At 35.1% G+C, this 24,922-nt stretch overlaps 1 protein-coding gene across 3 annotated transcripts in view; it reads left to right on the top strand.

The window, feature by feature from the left end:
* The window catches only part of Far1 (fatty acyl-CoA reductase 1), a 55,312-nt gene that overhangs the window by 23,456 nt on the left and 6,934 nt on the right, over positions 1-24,922 (top strand). For 2 of the 3 annotated variants that reach the window (XM_005075651.4, XM_013117518.3), the window contains 9 exons: positions 1,040-1,233; positions 1,989-2,164; positions 8,179-8,358; positions 11,084-11,261; positions 12,175-12,219; positions 12,334-12,452; positions 12,984-13,051; positions 14,669-14,840; positions 21,645-21,774. In XM_005075651.4, the coding sequence (XP_005075708.1) occupies positions 1,045-1,233; positions 1,989-2,164; positions 8,179-8,358; positions 11,084-11,261; positions 12,175-12,219; positions 12,334-12,452; positions 12,984-13,051; positions 14,669-14,840; positions 21,645-21,774 (1,257 nt within the window). In that variant the 5' untranslated portion in view covers positions 1,040-1,044. Of the gene's footprint in view, positions 1-1,039; positions 1,234-1,988; positions 2,165-8,178; positions 8,359-11,083; positions 11,262-12,174; positions 12,220-12,333; positions 12,453-12,983; positions 13,052-14,668; positions 14,841-15,143; positions 15,316-21,644; positions 21,775-24,922 lie in introns of all 3 variants that reach the window. The other variant, XM_005075654.4, reaches the window with a different exon arrangement.

The raw sequence follows: 24,922 nt of genomic DNA, 5'->3' as shown, positions 1-24,922 counted from the left end.
TGTTTATGTAGCCATTTCTGGGAGAGACTGTTTCATGGCTGACTTACTGGTATTTTGGTTCTTAAAATCTTTCCATTCCCTTCCAGTGATGTTCCCTGAGCCATAGATGCAGAAGCTGTAATGTAAATGTATCTGTTGGGCTTGACTTGCCATGATTTGCTCTCTGAATTGTGTGTAGTTGTTTTCTGTGATGCTCTCCATTTTCTGTAAAGAGAAGCTTTTTTTTTGAGGAGTAGTTGCCACACTTGTTTAGGAAAGGTGGCTCACACATCCAGACTTTTACAAAACACAAGTTATGAGAACCTTGAACATAAACACATCTATTAGACTTTCCAGCTTAACTGAGAGCTGAGTAGTATTGAAGCTTTTTTCTCTGATTGCATTGCATGCCCCCAGGCTCTAAATAGCACAGAATTTGGATTTCAATATAGTGTAGTCTCCTGTAGTAATGTATTTTGTAGATCTTCCTGTACTCAACCCATTCATCCTCTGCTTGCTTTCTTGTTCATTTTCCCACCTCCTATTATTTTCTTTTTGCTTATTGTCATGAATGTGTAGAAGAAACTTGATGTTACCTCTACCTGTTTAAGTGGTTAATGACAGGTGACTATGACACCTGGCAATGTTATTCAAGCTGAGCATTTTGAATCTGCTGACCTCCATTCAGTGTTATAAATTTCTGTGGGAAGTGGGAACCGTAATTCAGTTGTATTCAAGGTTTAACAGAGGTTGAATGAATATTTGTGTTCATAATGTAATGTTTTAGAGATCTTTTAAATATTCAAATGCACTAAAGAAACTTGGGGCCTGAAAAGGTGAGTGACTTGTCTGAAATGATCCAGGAAAGAGCAAGGTCTTGAGGAGCTGCAGTCCATTCTTCTTCTACTGTACTATAAACCAAAGGAGTCTTCTCTTGTCGATACTCAATTTTGGTTTTTGCCAGTCTTTTAAAATATTTATGTGGAAACCAAGAGGCTTTTAAATAAGATTGAGCATGCATTCATAAACTAATGTGTGTGTTGTCAATGTTCTCTCATAGTCAAAATGGTTTCAATCCCAGAATACTATGAAGGCAAGAATATCCTCCTCACTGGAGCTACTGGTTTCTTAGGGAAGGTGCTTTTGGAAAAGTTGCTGAGATCTTGTCCTAAGGTGAATTCAGTCTATGTTTTGGTGAGGCAGAAAGCTGGACAAACACCGCAAGAGCGCGTGGAAGAAATTCTTAGTGGCAAGGTAAGTGTGGAGGATGACCTTCAAAAAAGTAATGTGAGACTGTATTTTGTCAAGTATCCTATCTAGGGTCTGTGTACTGTGCAGAGTAACTGTAGTCCTTGCCCTCCAAGAATAGCATGTCTACTCCACCAAAAGAAAAAAAAACAAACAAAAAACCCAAGCAGACGAAACCAGGTAGTAGCCAAGTCCAGTTGGATGTTTCTTTCTAAAATTTATGGTTTTTTTCATCCTGTGGAGGAACACTATTGTGCTTTGAATTTTGTCCCTATCACTCACCCATGTACCTGCTTGTTCTGTTGATCCTTCAAGTCTCTGATTCAATGTCATTTCCTCCAAGAACTTTTTGTAACTCTTAACTTCAGGGGATACCACACCCTCTTCTGGCCTCTGTGGGCACTGCACTAAGGTGTATAGTTACATACACATATAATTAAGCAGTTTTAAAATCTTTTAAGAGTCATGCACTTAACTGGCAATGTTGGAGGGTAAGACTATCATTGTCCAGATATCTGTTATTTCTTAAGCCTATTCTGAGGTGTAAGGAACATGGACAGTTAATGTTTATGCTGCTGACTGTTTTCTTGAAGCACTGCTTAAACTCTGAGTCTCAACTTTATATCTGTAAGATGAGCAATCTTCTGTACCCCATGAAATTTAAAATTTTAAAATAACTGTCATTGTTGAGGAAGGGGTTTATAATAGGTTTTGGGAAATGGAAAACACTATCCTAGAATAAATATCTTCCCATTTGATAGCTTTTTGACAGGTTGAGAGATGAAAATCCAGATTTTAGAGAGAAAATTATAGCAATCAACAGTGAACTCACCCAACCCAAACTCGCTCTCAGTGAAGAAGATAAGGAGCTCATTATAGATTCTACCAATATCATATTCCACTGTGCAGCTACTGTAAGATTTAATGAAAATTTAAGGTAAGTACAGATACTTACTAACATTTGAATTCATATGTTACAGGTGTAATTTTAATTCCGCTTTTTAGTGAAGTTGTTTTGAAAGTGATATGAAACTGTCATATACTAACATTGACTTTGAGTGTCCTATGGAAGTTAGTAAAATTCTTTTTTCATAATCATTTTGAAAATAGCATATGCTGATTAGAAAACCTTGCCATGACTTTATAAAATAGGACAGAAGCAAGCAATGGACTAGAAGTAAGCAGAGTGTACTTAGGTAAGAAGCAGGGTAACCAACACTCAGTGTTGGTTCCTGAAGTGTGTCTGAACACTCTACCCTAGCAACTGTTTGTTTGCACTCTTCATGTATTGCAGAACAGTAATCTAATTAAGCTCAAGTTTTACATACTAAGATAGAAATGACTTTCATGTTATAGTCACTTTGTTTATATTTCAAAAACTCTGCTTTGGTGGCATTGTTAATAGTTAAAGTAATGTCAGAAATAAAGTTTATTTTAAAACATAATTTTAACTTCAGGATACATCTTCCTTCTAGAAAAGAAAACAATATTCTAAAAAGAAAATGAAGGGCCCAAGAGATGGTTCAATGGTTAAGAGTACTGGATGCTCTTCCTGAGGATCTGGGTTGAATTCTAGCACCCAAATGATGGCTCACAGCCATCTGTAGTTCATTACAGGGGATTGGCTGCCCTCTTCTGGCCTCCTTTGACACTGGACACATGTGTGGTGCATAGACATATATGCAGGCAAAACATCCATACACATGAACTAAAAATAAATAAATCTTTTTAAAAAGTGAATGAATATACATTTCAAACAATGGCATTTAATTCATAACACTTTTTTCTGGTGTGCTTAAAAGTGCAATTTTATTATATAGTCTAATACTAATTTAAATGATAAAGCATCTGTTTTTAGGTTTCAGAACTATTTGTGAAGTCCTTCTCTTTAAAATGTTCAAAAGATTAAGCTCTGCAAATGGCTTTGGCAATAACCCACACAGTTTTTGAACATAGAAGTGTAACTCTTAATAATGATTACATTGTATGAGAGCACACTGCTAAGTGTTTGGGCATATGAGGGTACTATCACTGTCTCTAATAGTTCTTGGGTTGTCTTTACAGTCTTCAAAACATTGCTCATTTGTCAGTTCCTCTGTCCTAACTTTACTCAGCTTGTTCTAGGCAAATCCATTTTATTCCTGAGGCAGCTGAGGCATACATGTCTTTCTATATTGATGGTAATTGTTTTTAGTTTTATCTACATATCATTATTCCCACCATGAACATATGTTATTCTTCAAATAAAGATAGAAACAAAATAACTTTGAAAATATATTTAAAGCATTGTTTACATTCCATCTTAAAGGAATTTATACCTTTATCAGTAAGAAAATTCCTTTTTATAATTAATTTTTAAAAATTCATATATGTGTACTATATTTAAATCATAAATACATAAACACAACTTGCCAAGTTCATTTAGTGTTTCTCGTATGTTTTTAGGATTTATCAGTTGGTATTGGATAACCAGTTAGGGGCTCATTCCTGGGAAAGACCAAGTCCCTCTCTTTCTCAGCTCTCACATAGAACTCACAGATTTCCCCTGTGTTGTTATATTACCTGATGCTATCATTGTTTGGTTTTGTTTAGGCAGCCATATTACTGAGATTATAGCTGTCTTCTCATATATAGAAGATATAATCTCGTAGCAGACTTCCTGGTCCTCTCTTAGAAATTTTTTGCCCCTCTTCTGTGACATTCCCTGAGCCTTAAGTGTAGGAGTTATCATAGATATATCAGTTGGGGCTAAGCACTGAAAATTAAAAAAAGAAATTTACCCTTTTCCTTGTATGTATATTTGCATATAGATCTAACATTACACTTTAAATAATATTTTCAAGATTACAAATATAGTCTCTGATTTTTTTTTATTTTTGTTTTTTTTTGTTTGTTTGTTTGTTTGTTTGTTTTTACGAGACAGGGTTTCTCTGTATTGTTTTGGAGGCTATCGGTCCAGCCCGGCCTCGAACTCACAGAGATCCGCCTGCCTCTGCCTCCCGAGTGCTGGGATTAAAGGTGTGCGCCACCACCGCCCGGCTCCTGATTTTTTTTTAATCAGGCTGTGGTAGCCAAGGCTAATCTTAATATCATGTTCCTTCTGCCTCAGCCTCCCAAATGCTGGAATAACAGGCATATACTATAGTGCTTGTCTATTAATGATTTTTAATGCGTGCTTTATTTTTCCTTAGAATTCACTTCTATAAAATGGCCAATCTAACATATTTTCCCCTCAGTTCATGCTTTCATTATTTTCTTTATAATAAAAAGAAAGCATTTACACAGTCACATGAAACCTAGTGTGTTTTCAGTGGCTGGTGCGTAATACTAATTGTGATATAGTTCTTATTGACTTAAGGGGGAAATTTCGTGCTTTTAAAGGGGAATTTTATTAACAGAAAACACTAATTTAGGTAAGATGCATCAAAGTAACCTTTACTGGAAGGACCACAGTATATTACTTTTATGTTCTCCTTTGATTAAGAAGACTGTCATTAATGATATTTTTTCATTATTAAAATTCTTATACTAGAGAGACTGTATTGGAAAGCCTAGATAATTTATTGTTTTTCTCCTTTTGTTAAGTTATACATGTTCATTGTCCTAGTCCTAGTCACCATATCATAACTATCTCTGTGAAGCAGATCTAATGGTTGTTGGCATCTAAATATTGGTAGAACATTAGACTTGGGTCAATTATTAAGAAATACTGAAATTAACATATAAGAGCCACTAGGGAAAAACCACGTATAACCATAACCATCACCATCTGTTAAGCCACAGATATCAATTACATGGTATAAAATTGTTGCTACTGAAGAGGAGACTTCACTTAAGATTTTGCCTAGTGCCTTGGGGAGGAACCAAAATTAACTTGGATGTGGACCCTTTCACAAAGCCCTGGGGCATATGCTTACTATGTTGATAAAGGTCTAAATGTAGGTAGTACTGAACAGCATATGTTGAGAGCTGGGGAGGCAGAGCTCATTAATTTTCAGACATGTTTCTCAAATACTGAAATGGGGAGAAATTGACAGGAATAAAGGGGTGAGGAAGGAGAAGGGGAATAATTGTTGCATAAGTGGTTGGTCACAGGGTCTTGTATTCTCTAGACGGGACAGTATCAGTTTTATAGAGAGGAATATCAAGAGGCCAGAGGCCATCATGAGGGCAAAAACAGAGGAGAAATAAGAATAAACAGGTTTTTTAGGGGAAACACACGAGGTTTCAGGGATGGAGCAGTTCTAGATGATGAGACCCCAAGGGATGAGTATGGAGGTTTTCCAAAAGGAGTGGAAGTACAGATTAAGATAAAGGAATGGTGGAGTCTAAATGTATTATTCTTAGACTTTAAGAATGTACTGTGACTAGAGAAACGCTCGGAAGGACCCCTGGAGAATCCTGGTGCTTGTGTGGGCATTTTATGGTGATGACTTTTCTTCTAGTTCTGTCTCCCTCATGCTGTGAACTTTTCATAAGTGCTCTTGTAGGGAAATCTGTCTTTAGTAAAAATATTATCTGCCTCTTCCCACTTTCAAAGAAAAGGAAGGAAAACTACAATAACTGGAAAACATGTTTTAAAATGTAGATTTCTTGAATGTACTTGACCCTGCCTGTCTTAAGATGCGATTATGATTTCATAAAGCAAAACATGAGAAACTTTATTTCTGTTTACTTACTTTCTGGTTTAGCATGTAAGGGACTCAGCCTGAAGTTCAACAAAATAAAGAATAGAGTTTTTATTGAGGCTAAAACTAGCCTGGCAGATAATTTAGTTATGTTATACTAATGTTGTTTTAATATGGCTTCATGTTTGGGCCTCAGGTACAAATCGAGTGGAGAGATGCAAGGCACAGGAGTGTGCCTCTTGAGTTATTCTTCATTTTGGTGACCTAGAAACCCTGTCACTATCCTCAGGACAGTGCAACAGAATATCCCTTGTGTCCTTTCTCCAAAACATCACTCTCTTTATCCCTATTGTTTTGTAAATGAGAAAGAAAATAATGCATTCTCTAATGCTCTAGTAGATAGTATCCTCTCTGTGAATGGTCTTTTGCTAGATTTCCATTTGAACAGATGTTTTTTTCTCCTTAGTTGAAATTTGGGAGGATCATAAGACCTAGTTTCATTAAAAAAAAAGTTATTTTTCCTCCGTAGACTCTCAGGTGGTACTAAAAGAAAAAATAAGTCTTAAGAAATTTTTATTTACTTATTTAGCTTTTTCTTTTTATGAGTTAGTCCTTGTTTCTGGTGACCCAGAACTTCTTGTCCTGTCCTCAGGAGCTTGTAATAAAATATTCTCAGTATACCTAAACAATATCCTCCTTGTCCCCATTGCTTCCAGACAGATAGATATCAAAGTATTGCTATACAGTCAGGTAGACTGAATTCTGTCTGTGACATATTTTTTCTTAACACTGACAATATGGATGTTTTGCAAAGTGCTCAAAGTCATTTTCATTTTTATAAAAATAATTCACACATGATATAATGATACTTGTTTGTAATCCTAGCATTCATGAAGTAGAGGTAGGAGGATCATAAAACGAGGTCATCCTAGGCAACGTAGGGAGTTCCAGTTTAGCCCTGGGCCACATGACCCTATCTTAAAAAGGCCTCCTCTCAAAGTTCATTGAATCTATGTTGAAATATACATTATTTTATATAATCATGAATATTAATTTAATAATTTCACCTTTAAATTTAGTGTAGGATAATTTACATGTTTCTAATGTTTTTCATGGTTATACTTTTAGTGGCTATATGGTATTTTATAATGTTGATACATAATAATTTGTGTAATTTTCACTTGCTATAAAAATTTTATGTATTTGAAAAGTTAGGCTTCAGGTGAGTTTTTGCTCTGAAAATTAGGCTACTAGATTAGTAAATGTACAATTTCTGAAATTACTGGTACTTTGTTCTAGTTTCTTTTAGATCCGTTGTATTAATTTGTAGTTATAACAAGAATGGGATCATCTTCCTGTTTTACCACTCAGTAGTATTGAGTATTCGAACCTGTCCCCCTCCCCCTACATTTATAGTTGTTTATTGGTGTATGTGCAGGTATGTGTATACATGTACATGGAAACCAGAATACAACTTAAGGACGGGATTCCTTAGGTGCTATTCACTATTTTTATTTATTTATTCGTTTATTTATTTATTTGAGATTGGATGTGTCACTGGCTTGGGATTCACTCTGTATGTTTATCATGTATGATACATGTGGAATGGCTGAATTGAGCTAATTAATATGTGTATGACCTCATATAACTTTTCTTGTATTGAGAATGCTTTAAAAATCAGTGTTTTTCAGTGGTCTGGTATATAGTTATTAAGTCCAGTAATTATATTGTACAATAAACCTCTTGATGGACCATTAAAAAAGTGCTATTTATAAAGTTGCATAGAAGAAAAAAAAACTTTCCACCCTCTGTTTAATACTCACTGGCTGCCTGTTTTGAGATTGTGTTAAGAATAACAGATACTAAATGCTTATAATGCTTTACAAGTTATTTTTTCATTTAGTCTTTCTTAGTTCTGGTGGGAGATTCCATTACTGTTCCCATTTACAGATGAAGAAGCTGAGGCTTGAGTACTTGTGTAACTTAGCATTTTTGCTGACGTAGAGGCCATACCAGGATCTGAGTCCAGCCTAATTCCATAGTTTTGTTCATAATCCTGTTTGTATCATAGTGTATGCTTTGTTTTTCAAATCCTATATTGGTGCTTATTTTATGATCAGAAAGTTCATACATAGTTGATAAAATGAGTGTTCTTCATACTGAAATAAAATACACCAACTCAGAGCTAAAGGAGAAATTGCTAATTACTGAAAAACATATTTCTTTCTCTGTACTTACCTAATGAAATTCAGATTTTGTTTTTAAATAGGTTAAAGAAAAAATATATAGGTTTCTAAGTTTTTATTGTCTCTTTCTTTTGCAGAGATGCTGTTCAGTTAAATGTGATTGCTACGCGACAGCTTATTCTCCTTGCACAGCAAATGAAGAATCTGGAAGTGTTCATGCATGTGTCAACAGCATATGCCTACTGCAATCGAAAGCATATTGATGAAGTAGTTTACCCTCCCCCTGTAGATCCCAAGAAGCTGATCGATTCTTTAGAGTATGTTTGGATTTATACACATTGCTTTTAATCCTAAGACTTTGGATCCAAATTTATCATTTTTCCTCTCCCTCTGTGCTATGCACACACATGTGCTTGCATGTGTTTATCTCTTCCTGTATTCAACAACTGACTGCTTATCTGTTGCCCTATTGTACAGGTTTATGTCTGTTGGTGAGTTCAATGTAGAGTTTTCCCTTTGCATCAGGTAATTTATCCATGTGTTAGAAGTTTTGTTTTTTAGGTAGTCATTTCTAGCTCCTGTGGAGACCAGACACCAATAACTGCTTAGCCATGAATTTCTAGTTTACTAAAGGATCCTCTCCTCTGTAGTGTACAATACATATAGAGAGGCCTTTCATTTTAAGAGAATCAGAGGATTTCTAGTCCTTTGATTCATACTCCCTCATATTGTTACCATCTTTCTAAGGATGGGGATTCCTATCAGCAGTTGTTATATGAGCAATATTTGTATTTGGTAGATGTAGAGGATGATGTGAAATACATATAACACAACTAGCCTTCACTTGCTTTTTTGTCTAACTTTCCTACCATAAAAAGTGCGAGCTCTTTTCTCTTTTTTTGGATTATAATTACAGAAGCATTCCAACAACCATTACATCTTTGTATATTTGTTTTCAGACTATCTGGATTTTTTGTCTTATAGTTTTTGTTTTTCCTTTGCCCCATCTTTCCTCACAGATAATTCCATTTACCTTTGATTCCCACCTTCTCTTGATTTTTCCTGAAATAAACACACAAAACATTTTTGTTTTGTTTTGTTTTGTTTTTTCAAGACAGGATTTCTCTGTATTGTTTTGGAGGCTGTCCTGGAACTCGCTCTGTAGACCAGGCTGGCCTCGAACTCACAGAGATCAGCCTGCCTCTCCCTCTTGAGTGCAGAGATTAAAGACGTGCTCCACCAACTGCTGGCCCACACATAACATTTTAAGAAAGGTTTTTCATAGTGAGGGAATGGGTTGTAAGAAAATCAATACCAGAGATGACTGAGACATTTCTTGTAAGAATTACCTACTTTTTTTTTCCCTTTTTTTATATCATTTTTTATTTTAATTTTAAATAGCTTGTTTTACATGTCAATCTCAGTTCCCTCTCCCTCCCCTCCTCCCGCACTCCCCTCCCCCCCCACCCTCCCACCCTATTGCCAAATCCTTCCACATAGGGGATATCTAGGGTCTGTCATTTCACTCTGGGTAGGGATTACCTACTTTTATTTTATGCCTCTTATATAGATGCTCCTAAATATATACCTCAGTTTCTCACAAATCAATAAAAGTGTTTATGATTTTGGAGAAAAGTGAAGTTAATGAAGCTTATTACTTTTTGACTTAGTCTTGACTTAAGCAGGCATCTAAGGAAATGAGAAGAACTTGTAACCTAAATCTTTTTTTCTCCTTTCCTGTCTTTCAAAGGAATCTGTCTAGTAAATGATTTGTGAAATTGCTGTGTAAACTCAGTAGAAATAAGGTTTACTTACCTGAGTTTTTTCAGGTATTTTATTTTGTTTTGTTTTTGTGGAGCTGGGGGCTTATTTTCCCGCCTATCAACTACCCATCCTATCCAGTTTTCAAAACTCAATCTCCATTGTAGTTTTTTTCAAATTGGATAGCTATTTGCCTATATTTTAATATTGTTATTCTTCCATATACACAAAGTACTTCCATATGTGGTAGCATTTTAAGCTTCCCTAGTTATTATTGGTATCATCGGATTGTGACAATATGCATAATCTAATTGTATGCTTAATAACATAAATAAGGAACAAATATCAAAAACAAGGACTTAGTTAGTACCTTAGAGAAAAATGAGGAAAGACTGTTGACACCACCTATTTGGTCATGGTCCTTTTATAGGTCATCTTCAGAAATGCTGAGGTCATTAAAGAGATGACTGCGTTGTAGGTTGTTAATTGAATTTTTATAACATGCTTTAATTTTTATTATTAATCCTAGTATTTGTTAATCTCACTTGAGGATATACAATCCCAGTGGTTCATCCTAAATATTTAGATTATTAGACCTTTTATATTAAATGTAAATACATGTGAATAGCAGATATGTATATTTAACCTTCTACTCTATTACATTGTAATACACAGATATGTAATTTCTAATGAAACATTTGGGACCTGATTTTGGAATTTATTTGGACTTTGGAAAGGAACTCTGATTTAAGTACTAAGTGATAGTGAATTAGTTCATTTTGGGTTTTAGTAGCATCCTGATCAAAGACATGAAATACTGAATGTTTAAACTGAATAATACTTTCTAAAGATCCTTAATTTGCTTGTTAGTTAAGTTTACTATCTCACATACGATTTATGAAAGGACTATTGGTCCTTATTTGATATAGTAGTTGCAGGTAGTAGACTTGTGATTCATATTTAAAGATACTACCTATTTTTCCCTGTTAGTAAAAGTTATTGTGAAAACCAGATGTGGTGGCACATATCTTTAATCTCAGACTTAGGAGGTAGAGGCAAGTGAATTTGTGAGTTCAAGGTGAACCTGGTCTACAGAGCAAGTTCTAGGACAGCCAGGGCTACACAGAGAAACCCTGTCTCAAGAAACCAAGAAAAGAAAAGGGTTCTTATAAAACTGTTTCAGTCAGAGTAACAGATAGGTTTGAGCAAAGTCCAATTAAGTTGGTTTTCATCTATAATAAAATATTTGGAATTTTTAAATGTAATTTCTTTGTTTGCCAGATGGATGGATGATGGCCTAGTAAATGATATCACACCAAAATTGATAGGTGACAGACCTAATACCTACATATATACCAAGGCATTGGCAGAATATGTTGTTCAACAAGAAGGAGCAAAGCTAAATGTTGCCATTGTAAGGCCATCGATTGTTGGTGCCAGTTGGAAAGAACCTTTTCCAGTAAGCTCTTTAAAATGTAATAATTTTAATAATTGGGGTTTAGAGTTTTAAGTTATAACTGTATAATGAGCTGGGATATGATTTAAGAGCTGAATGTGCTTTACCATGGCAGAGGTGGTGAACATAGGAAGAGGTAATATTATGCTTCTGTCTGTATGGAATGTAGATCAACAGTTTTAAATTCTAATTGAAAATCAAATTGAAAGTTCTTACTGTGTCTTCAATAAAGGAGACCGTGATTTCATCTGTTTTCATTGCCAAAACAAGTCATGGGTGAAGTATATCTTTTCATGTGTAGATGACAAAGCTAAGAAAAGTATAAGAGATTTCTTTGGTAATTTGCTACTAAAGAGGAAAAAAAATGTGTTATGATACTTTTAAATCCTCAGAATAAGAGAAGGCAAAAACAAAAGTCAGAAAGTAAGCTGATTCAGAAAAAAAACAAAACAAAAACCTGAGTTCTGTATAAATAGCAGTAAGTAATAGCCTGCCCCATTGTTGTTTTGATAATTACTCTGTTTTCTTCTGATTTACTTACTAAGATCAAGGAACACATATTATTTTCTCTTAATCATGATACCTCATTAATAAATAGTGTAAAATCAAAGGCAAACTCTTAATTTAGGAAAAGCTATGGAAAGTATGCGCTGTTTTTTTCCCCCCTTTGCAGAGATTTAGCAGAGCTAGGTAAAACTTTAAAAATGCTTTGATGTAGTCATTTATGATCCCAGAGGAAACTTTTGGGACAGTTTTGGGGGGACTAAGACCAGTATGCCTCATGGAATGTAGATCTTTCTTATACGTTTTGGGAAAAAACTACAAAGTGTGTTTGAAATAAGCACTTTGAAATAATAAATCTACTTCAGTGGTAGTTTTAACCTCTTTTTTTTTCTTCCTCAATTTTTGTCATTAGGGATGGATTGATAACTTTAATGGACCAAGTGGTCTCTTCATTGCGGTAAATAAACTTTTTGATTGACTTGTATAAAATTTCCTGTATCTTTATTACGTATGTGTGTGTATACACATTTTGGCTATGTATCTGAAGGTGTTGTTTTTAATTTCAAAAAAGGCAGGGAAAGGAATTCTTCGAACAATGCGTGCCTCCAACAATGCCCTTGCAGATCTTGTTCCTGTAGATGTAGTTGTCAACACAAGCCTTGCTGCAGCCTGGTATTCCGGAGTTAATAGGTATATGAGGCAACAATGTTGCTTATTAACTGTGTGGTAACTGAGAGGGAAAAGGAGCTTTTCATCTTAATTCCTTAGTCCTGATTGTGCCATATTAGTAAAGTGTCCTATTAGGATATAGGAAATACCATGGTCTTTTCTAAGAGCTGTACAGTGGAGGCAGTAACATGTGGAGCCATCAGTGTTGATAAATAATGTATTTACAGAATTTACAAGTTTGTTAGGAGCTAAAGGGTGGGTCCTGAATGATCATTTAAACCAAACTAAAATAACATAAACTTGAGTTGAAATTCATAAGAGATCCTTTTTGTGTGTCAACCATGGCATATAATCTCTGAGCATCCTTTTATGGTAATAGTAGTATTTATAACTAAAACCTAAACATTTAAGAAATAATCTCTTAGAGGTACTTTTTGTATAATACAGTAAAGGTAACCAGTGTCACCATGTCTTCCTACTTTGATGGTACATAAGACTTAAGATACTTTTGGCTTCTCTTATGTTTTTTTGCTTTCATCTTTTTCTTTTCAGACCAAGAAACATCATGGTGTATAATTGCACAACAGGCAGCACTAATCCTTTCCACTGGGGGGAAGTTGGTATGATTTTATCTATGTTTTTGAATGTTAGAACATAAAGCATTCATTGTATTTTTAATGGGGCATTAGGACCACCGAGTTACAAATTTATTCTTATTTTAGTTGCTGTTTGAGAATTACTTCCAATCCTGCCTTGTGGCTCACCTTTAAAGTTTCACACTATAAGAATAGCCTGATGTATGTCTCCACTCACCTAGTAAGATCCTTGATGTTCCCTTGTCATCTTTAACACCCTCATAAAATACCTGTGACTTGGGGGTCAGTTCTTTTTTCTAACTGATGAGTACACTCACGCCTGATGTTGTCAGTCTGTAGGTAATGTTTACACCTCTTAGAGTAGGTGTATCAGTTGGTCCCCAGAGTTGTAAATGAAGGAGTTAGGAAGTAGGATACATTTTGCCAGAATATATTCTGCTAAAGTCAAAGATCTATGCAGGTAGTACATTTGTTCTAAAAAGGGCTAGTATAATTTGAAGACTATTGAAAGCAAACTCATTTTAAATTGAGTCATATAAATATTTATTCCATTGCTTTTTATAATAGATCTATTTTATTTCTAATTGAATTTTTGCTATTCTAAATTTTGTTTTTAAGTAAATTGGCTCTGGGAATAGTCTACCCCTTTCCCCTTTCCTCACCCATCCACAAAGTCAAGCATTCTACCACTTCATTCCTAACCCTTATTTCTGTTTTTATTTTTTTTTCCTGTTTTTTTATTTTTTTTAGATAAAGTCTCACTATATAGGTCAGACTGGCCTGGAATTTGCAGTATAGTCCAGGCTGGTGTCCAACTATCTGTCTTCCTGCCTCAGCCTCCCAAGTGCTGGGCATCACCACACCTAGCTACCTTAAAGTAATCTTACTTGACATTTGTATTAGGGTTTTTCTGTGACATTTGTACTTAAATTTAAAGACTCAGTGTTGGGATATATAAGAAAAAACTCTAGAGTGATTTCACAGTGTTTTAAATCATGATCCTTCAGGGATATCAAAGCATCTTATGTGAGGGAGGTTTTATAGACTTTTGTTGTACCATACAGTTTTGTGAAAAATCAAATTCTACATTATTCTTCAGTGAATACCTCATTATATGTTTCCATCAAAATATTAACATAGCAGATACCAAGTTTGACTGTGTTGATGTTAAATAACCTAAATAAACTACAGCAGAGGTTAATTTGGGGTTGTTGTAAGCTTATATGATATGTGTTAATTTGAGTAAATCATTCATAAGCAAAGGATGATGATTTTCCTTTTCTTTTTTAAGTAAGTACAGTAATAAGAATCTGGAAAGAGGAACAGAAAGAAAGAAGCTATCGTGAGAGGTGAAATATAGAGAGTGACATTATAAACTGACCTAGGTAAAATATTAACAAGATTTTCAGGGTGAATTTTAATAAAAATTCATTCATTTAGTTAAAATACTGACAGTTTTTAAACTACTTGGAATCAGCAGTCTAATGCCCATTTCTATTAGTTGTAGAGAGTAGAAAAGCTTGTTTTTTAAATGAATGAACTCTGAATCTTTGGTAGAATATTTTGCATTGTAAAAACATTTTTTTCAAAACTTTATTACATGGTTATTATCAAAGCTGTTACACAACTTTTCTTCCTCAGAATACCATGTAATTTCCACTTTCAAGAGGAATCCTCTCGAACAGGCCTTCAGACGGCCCAATGTAAATCTAACCTCCAATCACCTTTTATATCATTACTGGATTGCTGTAAGCCATAAGGCCCCAGCATTCCTGTATGATATCTACCTCAGGATGACTGGAAGAAGCCCAAGGTAATGGTGACTAGCTCTGTCTTATCTGTTCCTCTGACTGTTAAACAACCCATGCTTAACACTGAAATGCTATTAACTCTGTATCTGTTCATGCTTATGATAAGGCGTAATGGCCTTTGTGAATGAGAAGACTTGAATTTAAGACATTGTCAGAAAATCAAAGGTAGTGCTGTAAGTCACTCTATTTATTCTAAAGTTTGGGTGATAAATTGCTGTCATATGTTGAATTCTAGGTCTAACTTTAGGTGCTTTTCTGAATAACAAATAATATTCAAAATGCTTTAACGCTTATTTTTCCTACAGGAGATTATATAAATCATTACTTCAAGATGAATCCTTTAAACCAAGTATTCAGGCACCCTTATGTTAAGTTCTATTCCAACAACCTAATGCTCCATTATTGGAAGGGTGTCAAACATACAGTACCTGCATTATTGCTCGATCTTGCACTCAGGTTGACAGGTCAGAAACCGTGGTAAGAAGAATAGCAGTAATACACTATGTATTGGTAAGGTGGTGGAAGCTTGCTGGAGAGACATCATGTCGCTAGCATGAGCATACCTTTAGAATTACTAACCTGATTAAGCACAATCACAATCAAGATGCCAGGACATTACCTAGAAATTGGAGATGTTTGGACACTAAGAATGGATCTCATTTTATGAGGTCATTGATTCTTCAAACACCCATAAAAATAGGAAATGTCCTACCTCAGGATTGTCATTGTTATTATAAGCTGAAATTGAGTCCCTTTCCCTCTCCCTTAAAAACTTAGGGGTGAGTTTTTATAAGGGATTCAGGGGAAATTTTTTTACTTTAAAGTAGATGGTTCAGTTTCATAAGAAAAATATAGGATGCTTCTAGAAAATTACTTGAAATATATTAGTTACCTATTCAGCTTATAATATGGTAATTACAGTTTTTGGCTAATGTTCTAGTTTTAAAAAGTTGACAAACAAAAATTTTCTACTTTCTTATAGTTAGTTGTAATATCCTTTCTTTCTCCTTTCCTTTTTTTTTCCATTGAAACCCTTCAAATAAAGTTCTCCTACTGTCTTTACCACATAGTGAAATATACTACAAAATGTTTTTTTTTTAAACCACATTGGCACCTATGATTGGCAAATTCAGGATTTGAGTATTTATGTATAACGAAGAAGATGATTCCAGGACTTCCATCAGCTGCTGAAAAAATAAAAGTGAGGTATTTGCCAGTTACAATATCTCAGGATCTGATTTAACCATAGGAAATTTTGGTAGATTGGATAGTTCAGGATGTTTATAACTATATATTCACTATTGAACTAAGGGGCAGGGTTGAATAGAGCAATTTACAGAACAAACATTTCAATATTTCTGCCATGATTTGCAAATAGTCTTGCTATGTTGGAATTTTCTCATGGCTAAAAATCAGGTGAAATTATAAATTAGGCCAGAAAAAGACAAAACTGGTTCCAAAATGTAAAATAGATTTAACCCATTTTGTTACCTCATAAAGAAAATGGGCTAATTCCCATTAGGTAAAAGTTAATTTTTATTAATTTTTTGAGAATTTCATATAAGAAGTCAATATATTTGACCATATTCACCTCCAACTTTCTGCATCCACTCTACCCTTCCTCACTTAAAATTCTTTTTAAAAACATAATCCACTGAATCCAGTTTATGCTGTCTACAGGTAGCATGGGTGTGGGACCATCCACTGGCACATGTTGGACCTACCCAGGGTCACATGCCTGAAAACTGACTCTCCTTTTACTGACTGATATCAACTATCAATAACTTCTCAGCTAGGGGTGGGGACACATGAGATTTTTTCCCCCATCCGTGTTAGAATGTTGACTCACTTGATCTTGTGTAGGTCTGGTGAAGGCAGCCATAGCTGGGAGCTCAATAAACTTAATTATAATAAGGGAAATACTTATAGTTACTATGCAATACAAAGAAGATTCTGTGGTATATAGCAACTACCTTAGATTTAGTGATTAAAATAGCCATTATTTCATTGTCTTGTGTTGTTCTTTTTCCTTTGGGATCAGGAATTTGCAGACAAATTAGCTTGTATGGTTTTAGTTTAAGACTTTTCCTGTGATCAGTTGGAGATGGAAAAGCTGAGGTCTGATAGGGGGAATGTGGGGCTGGGTTAGCCAGGGGCCAGGTTTCACTGTCTCTTGTCTCATCAGAATTACACTGTGTAGGATCTTTTTAAGGCCTAATGGTTGCCTCTAAAAATGGTAGCTGAAGTGATGGAACAAGTAAGGTAGCAGCTAGAAATCTTGCACTATCACTTTAACTTTGTTCTTTGAGATAGAATCTCATGTAGTCAAGCTGGCCTCCAATTGAAAGCCAGAATCATAGGTAAATGCCACCATGCCTGGCTTGCTTCTTTCATTTAGTCACAAGCAAGTCAGAAATCCTCTTAGGTGTAAGGAAAGGGATGCTCTGAAGAGCAGTCAGACCCTGGAAATGAGCAAGTGAGAGGAATGGCTTTCAGCCATTTTTGGAAAAGTACAGTCTGTAACAGTTAACCTTCTGGCCAAGAGAATTCACATTCTTCTACTCTGAACAATGCAGTTAATTCTTTTCCTTTACAGATCCCTATGGTATCAGCTGGAGGGTTTTGCCATTTAAATTTGATCCAGTTGCAGATGAGATTGTTTAGAAATGATATTGCAGTTGACACTCCTCATGAAAAGCTATGAAACAAAGCAAGTTAGTAGCTGCCCTATACTCTACATATGCTGAGAGAAACATAAGATAATGGCTTCAGACAGTGTTGTTAAAAAGAGAGAAAATGGGGAGGCACACAACAAACACTGTTCTGTAACAGTTCTCAGTTACAGTCCAGGTATATGTTGATAGCTAGACTCATTTCTACACTGAGAATTCTCCATTCTTTTTTTTCCATAAAAAATGGCACATGTAAGATTGAACAGCCTACTAATCCTGCTTCGTGCCCATAAAATGTTAGACTCCAGGACGGGTCAGGAAACTTTTCTTATTTAGGGCCATCTTGGTAATAGCTTAACATTAGGTTAGCATCTGTCTCCCACTGTCCTGTTGAGTCTGTTGCTACTTCTTACTCTCCTAAGAGATGACCTATTGTCTTCCTTTTAATACATTCTTAGTAGACTGGTTAACTGGTGATTGCAAGGGTAGCTAGCATCAATGGAGTGGTCCACTCAGCTTTCAGTGTAAGAATCTTGAGAATTCCCAGCTTTCCCATGTGCTTATCCCAGCTTGCTGTGTGCAGCGATTTTTCTGTGCAGTGAACTATGCTGAATGCTTTTCAGTTGTGTAGGCACTGCAGCTATGCTTCCTCTGCCTACCAATGTTCTGCCATTATGGGCTCAGGACTTGCATGCTACATATGTGTGCGTGAGTGACAGTCATGCGCTGCCATAATAAATTTATTTTGTAAAGAATTCCTGACTAACCTTTTACATTTCTCCGAATTTCAGACATTTCACTTTCTAAGATCAGCTTTGTCTTCATGCAAGAAATTTTGACTAGATTAAATTTTAGGAGTGTAGGTTTGGTTTTTGTTATCTTCCATGTTATTGTAGCTTCAAGCTGTGTAAAGTGTCCTCTAATTTTCTTTTCATGGCCCTTTCAATTTTTAGCAAATGATCTGAAAGGTCATAATAGAGTCTGCCACCTAATTCTAAAATGCCACAAACCTCAGCTTGTATTATTGCTGGTCCTTCCCAGTACTAAGATGTGTTACTCTGTTGCATGACAAGTCACCATGTAACCATAGTGTCTTAAAGCAAGTTATTTTAAGAGCCACAACTTTAGTGAGTAAGGAATTCTAGAGAGGTTTAGTTGAGTGGCTTTGATTAAAATAAGTCTTTAACCTGTGGTCAGATAGGGACCAGGACGTATACACTAGAGGAGAGTCATTAAGGTAAAAGAAGAGTGCATAGTAGCTAGGCAGCTTTTTCTCTTTGTGTAGAATTCGACTCTTCATGTGTTGTCTGCACATGGTCTAGTTTGAGCTTCCTTGCAGCATGACAGCCTCAGGGGTTATTAGACAGCATACAAGGTAACTGAAATCTTCAAAGATGTGAAGGCAAAGAGCAAGGCAGACTATTCTTAACACCGTTCTTACCTAGCATCTGAAGTCAACACCTCATTCTAATAGTTATAGATGTTTTCCCATTGTGATGTGAACTGTAAATTACCTTGTAGGATGGGAGGTAATAGTCTTACATGTGTCAAAGCAGGAATAACCTGAGACCTCTGTAAGTGTATAATATAAAAGCAATAAGGAGTAATGTATGGCGCTGTGGACTGTGATTTGAACACTCAGGAAGCTGAAACAGGAGGATTGAGGCAATCCTGGGCTACATAGTTCCATAGACTTGCATAGAATGATTGAAACCCTGTCTCAAAAAAAAAAACAAACAAAAGTAAATAAAAGCAACAAGGGATGTAAAATTATACTTAGGTAAGGTACACATTAACTAAAGTCTTACAGTTTATTCTTCAGATTCTTCAGATATTTGCCTAATCAAGAGTAAGTGAACATTATGTTACACCTTCTATTGACCCTAATGTAAGACCTCATTCTACATTAAACTAATATTGTTAAGTTCATGTTCAGTTTACTCATTTACATGATTTTGAGTGTCAGATAAAATCTGACTTACTATATCTTAATACGTGGATTCTTAATTAAAGGGGAGACAAGGGTGGAATCATCATAAATTACTCTAGCATTATATCATTGTTGCAAATAGCATATTTTAAAAAGTTGCTTTATGTTTTTTGTTGTTCAGTTTAACTTCTCTGAACCTTACATTTTTCATCTAAGTGACTCTCACCTGGGGGCATTTGACAATATTTGGAGTTGGTCATCACAATGGGAGGGGTGTACTTCCCCTCAGCCTCCAGTATACTAAGGCCTTGGGTGCTGCTATGTATCTTAGTACATAGGTACTTTTATTTGTGAAAGATAAGGTTAAGAAACCTTAGATTAAATGAACATTATGATATGGGCTTACTGTAAATTGTGATAATTATATTTTATAAGTTGTCATAGTATAGAATAAATACATTCTCAGCAGGTACCAGACAATATAGTTGCAAAGCATTCAATATGACATATTGAACCAGAGTGATGGTGCAGTTTAAGTATACTTTACCTTCCTAATAATATTGTCTGTAAATTTCTCATGTATATGAATTTTCAGCTCTTCCAACCTCTTTGCTCTGTTTTGTTTTTTGTTAGTTTGTTTTGTTTTGGAGACAGGATTGAGTTATAAACTAGTGTAGCTCCACATTCATGGCAGTTCTCTGGCCTTACCCTCCCAAACATGCATGAGCTACCATGCCTGGCCTCTCTTGGTTTTTTGTTTTAATAAGAAATACTCTTTGAATGGCTAAATCAAGGGTTGATTTTATGGCAACTATCATCACTTGAATGAATCTACACATGAGATTAGGCAAGAATGTACAGTTCAGGAGTCAGGAAGGAAAATGTTTCAGTAAAATACTAATTGGAAAATGGTGTGAGCTATGCATGTTTGGGATGAAATTAATGTATATTACACTGCCTAGGATACTGTATTGATTGTTCTAGATTTGTTATATCTTTAAAGAAAAAATTGTTTAGAACTATCTTGTTCATTAAAGCAACTTTCCCTTAGTTTTATCTATATATTTTTAAAAAGTCTGTTTCTAGATACAGCTTTGAATGCTTGATGATTCTTTTCATGTTTAATGAAGAATTTAATTTGGAATTCTTTAGTGAATGAAATAGTTTTTCTTAACATTGCCCATATTGCCTTATTTCTTTCAAGTATTTTATTCAGGGGTTCTTTCTAAATGTATTGAATGTTATCACAGTTTCTTGGCTAATGATACTGCTTTTATTTTCTTCATCATTTCTCATATTCTGCCATGTCTCCCGTTTGTAAAGCCACTAATTTGAGGTCTTTCTAAATTTCATATACTTTGAGCTAATCCTTGTTGTGGGAATGTAAATGGATTTCTTATATTTCTTCATGAATTACTTCTTTGATTTTTTTTTGGTGTATATTTGATTCAGAAAGCTCTCTTAATTACTACATGGATTAGTGCTTTGATATCAATGACTTATGCAAGTGATAATAAATAAAATGTCAGATAAGATTAAAGTTCTAATGCCCTTTAAGAAGAAACAAAAAACTCATATACTGTTTTTTTTTTTTTCCTCCAAGGAAGGGCATGGGTGAGGCCTGAGGAGTTGAGTATTTCACAAAGTTCTTGTCATTAGTCATTGATTTCATAACATATCCAGATAATCGGGAGTGGTACCAATCACTGTTGAAGAGAAAGTTCTTGTATTTTTCTAATAGAGTTGACTAAATGGCAAAGGAATATTTCTGTATATATGCTTCAGTGATGCTGAAGTGCTGGGATTGTAACATAGTTGTATAATCTGTGTTAAGGATTCCCACTAATACAGGTTAGCTAAATAGCAAAGGGAGACTAAACTGAATCCTTTTGCCTAGTGTGATACATAGAAAATTTGAATTTAAACTTTAGTATTGCATATCCTTTGAGAATTAATTCTGTGTCAGCAGAACTTTGTGCAGTTGATAGTAAATTTTTTTTGCTGCTACTTTCAGCTTGTTTTTCCATTTTGGATTTGTAAATTATTCTCCCAAGATACAGAAATATTCTGATTCTCTGCTGGTTTGGTACACTTACTAAATTACAGTTGGGAATGAGTGGTTGGGACCCTGGTGATTATGTTTTTTTTTTTTTTTAACCCAGTCTCTATACAATATGAACCTCTTGATTTTTCTTGAAACACAGGATGATGAAAACAATCACTCGTCTTCATAAAGCCATGGTATTTCTTGAGTATTTCACAAGTAACTCTTGGGTTTGGAATACTGATAATGTCAATATGTTAATGAACCAACTAAATCCTGAAGATAAAAAGGCAAGTATTTTATGTTTTGGATTAGAAAATATAACCAGTAAGCAGCTTGAAATCTAGGCATTTCCTACAACCATCACACAAGAAAGTCGATCTAATTATTTTTTCTCAGTATTGTAATCTTTATTATTTATAGGGAGATACAATTTTCTTTGTTCTAGAATTGATAAAGTATTTGGAAATATCAAAGGCTTTTAGTACAATTGAGTTGTTAATTCTTTCTTCCCACAAAGTTAAGTTCAAAGAGAACTGTAACATCTTATGGGTTTTATGTTCAGGATAGCTTGTTTTCTCTGAACTTTTTGGGAGGTGCGCTCCAATTCCTTTTTTTATATTGTATGCTCTTTGCCATTTCCCTCTGCATGTTTGGAAGTTAAAGTGTATTCCTTCTAAAGTTACCTCAGATTTTTTTTGTTTTGTTTTGTTTCGTTTTTTTTTTTTTTTTTTGGTTTTTCGAGACAGGGTTTCTCTGTAGTTTTGGAGGCTGTCCTGGAACTCACTTTGTAGACCAGGCTGGCCTCGAACTCACAGAGATCCGCCTGCCTCTGCCTCCCGAGTGCTGGGATTAAAGGCGTGCGCCACCAACACCCGGCTTGTTTTGTTTTTTGAGCCAGTATCTCATTATGCAGCCCTGGCTGTCCTGGAACTCACTATGTAGACCAAGCTGGCCTCAAACTCACAGAGATCTGCTTGCCTCTGTCTCCTGAGTGCTAGATGAAAGGCCTGGGCCGCTATTGCCCAGCTACCTCATATTTTAGCGTCTTAAGTCAAATACATCCAGTTACCTCCTTTTAGAGGTATAGCAGTGTTAGGAATTAAACCTGGGGCCTTATTCTCAGTAGTTTCCTCCTTATGGTATTTAGAACCTGGAAATGGCAGTGATAGTACCTCCAGCTCTCCAACCATGTGTGTTTATACATTACTGCAGTTCTGTAATACTCCAGTTATTACACACACAATTAGGAGATAATTGCTCCAACGATTTTCATTCATAGAGCTTCTCTTTATTATCATTTTTTGTTGTGTCTGATGTGTTATCTAGAACACCAGAATATGGCTTAATTAGGAGAATGATCATAGTGAACTTTTAGTTTATGATTGTTCGTCAGTTTTTATTCACCCTAGTTTTTTTAAACACTATTTCAGCACATTATAGATTATTTTATATTCTTTCTACTTTGTTACCTTTGAAAAGTCAATTAGTTGTTTCCCCTGGCTCTTTTCTAGGTTTCTCACATTTGGTGTTCTGAAACTTTGTTTGGGATTTCTATACCTATAGCTGGATGTTTGAGATTTCTATTCCTGTAGCTGGGAAAATCCTTAAGCACTGTTTCTTTAGATGTAGCTATTTCTCTCTGGTCTTACCTTTTCACAGAATTGTTATGTGGTGGACCATGGTACCCTTAGGTTTTTAGCCCTAATTAAATGTTTGTTTTTGAACTAAAATGTTACTTAAATTCTCTACCAGCCAGTCAGTTATATTGAAAGTATTCCGTTGAGTTTTTAGAAAGTTTAGCTTAATCTTAGACATTTCTTCATAATTGCTCTAAATCCTCTTTCTTCAAGCTCACATTTAAATGATAGATGGTGTCTGATACTACTGTTGGGGTCCATACTACCTCACTTCCATGTTGTTGTTTTGCTAATCATTGTTCTCTTGTAATTTACATTCCTTGAGGTTTCTATTGAAATTTGCCTTTTTCTGTTCATATGGCAGAAAGAATGTTCACAGAACATTTGATCCTATAGCCCTGTCTTAGTTTGGGTTTTTATTGCTGTGAAAAGATACCCTGGCTACAATGACTCTTATAAAGAAAACATTCAATCGGGGTGGCTTGCTTACAGTTTGAGAGGTTCAGTTCATTATCAGGGTGGGGCATATTGGCAGCATGCAGGCAGGTATGGTTCTGACTACGTCTTGATCAGAAGGCTACAGGAAGTGGACTCATCACACTGAGAGCAAAAGAGACCTCAAGATCTTTCCTCTAAGTGACATATGTCCTCCACAAGGTCACACCTCCTCATAGTGCCACTCCTTTTGGGGACCATTTTCTGTTAAACCACCACAAGCCCCAAACTGAAAGTAAATATCCATCAACAGAAAAATGAAAAAAAACCCCACAAAACTCCAACAACTGTATATGTTGTTTGTGTAAAGTCTCAAATGAAAAAAATAGCATGTGGTGTTCTAGACACTGTTTTTGCAGATATTCTAGAATCCTCCTTCACTTATGTAGCCCTGGCTGTAGCCCTAGAAACAGGCCTAATTTATCAAAACCTGCAGATATTTTTAGGTTGGATTTTTTTGTGGCTTCTTCCTTTTCTTTTTCCCTTTTTATTATCTCCCTTGTCAGGCCTAATATGTAGCTTATTTGCTTAATGATTATTAAAGAGTAAGCACTCAGGTGAGGAACCTAGAATGTCATTACTCCTTGTTGTCTATCATACTTTTTCCTGTGTTCTCCCAGAGGTAACAGTTATCTTGAGCACTAAAGTAATTTTCCCTTTTGTGACTACATACAAATAACATTGTACAGTAACTTTTCATTTTTCTGTTGATGGATATTTTTTCAGTTAGAGACTATAGGATTAATTGTTCTGTGAACATTATTTATGGCACATGAACACGTCTTTGTAGAATGTGTGTCTAGAAATTGATCGATAGGGTATTACAATAAGCATTTCACAAATGGTTATATCCATTTATATCTGCTAGTGTATAAGAACTTCTGTTCTTCACAGTGCTTTGTATTTTAATTTTAATTCTTAATTTTAGCCACTTGTATGTGTGATGGTGTCTTGGTACCAGTTTGTATTTCCTACTAAATAAAATGTTTATATAGAAATAGTGATGTCAGTACTCATTGAAACATGGGCTAAGAAGATGAACAAGTTACAGAAAATAATTTGTAACTTCTTAAAACGTTCATAGGATGGAAGTCAAGTCTAGATTGAATTTGTGTTATTTACCAGATTTTTAAACATGTAGACTTTTGACAGCATACTCTAAAGAGGTCTTGGGCATCTTCATTTATTACTAGTAGAAATGTGTGGTGTGTCTGTCTTCAAGTTTATGATTAACTAATCTTCATCCTTATGTTTTAGGTATGTCTTGTAAGTAACCTAGAATTGTTGTTACAGTCTGATAAAC

Source organism: Mesocricetus auratus, unplaced genomic scaffold, assembly GCF_017639785.1.
Source record: "Mesocricetus auratus isolate SY011 unplaced genomic scaffold, BCM_Maur_2.0 Super-Scaffold_4256, whole genome shotgun sequence".
In the NCBI taxonomy this organism is placed as follows: domain Eukaryota; kingdom Metazoa; phylum Chordata; class Mammalia; order Rodentia; family Cricetidae; genus Mesocricetus; species Mesocricetus auratus.
The sequence above is the reverse complement of the archived record's forward strand: the minus strand, read 5'-3'. Positions and strand labels throughout refer to the sequence as shown.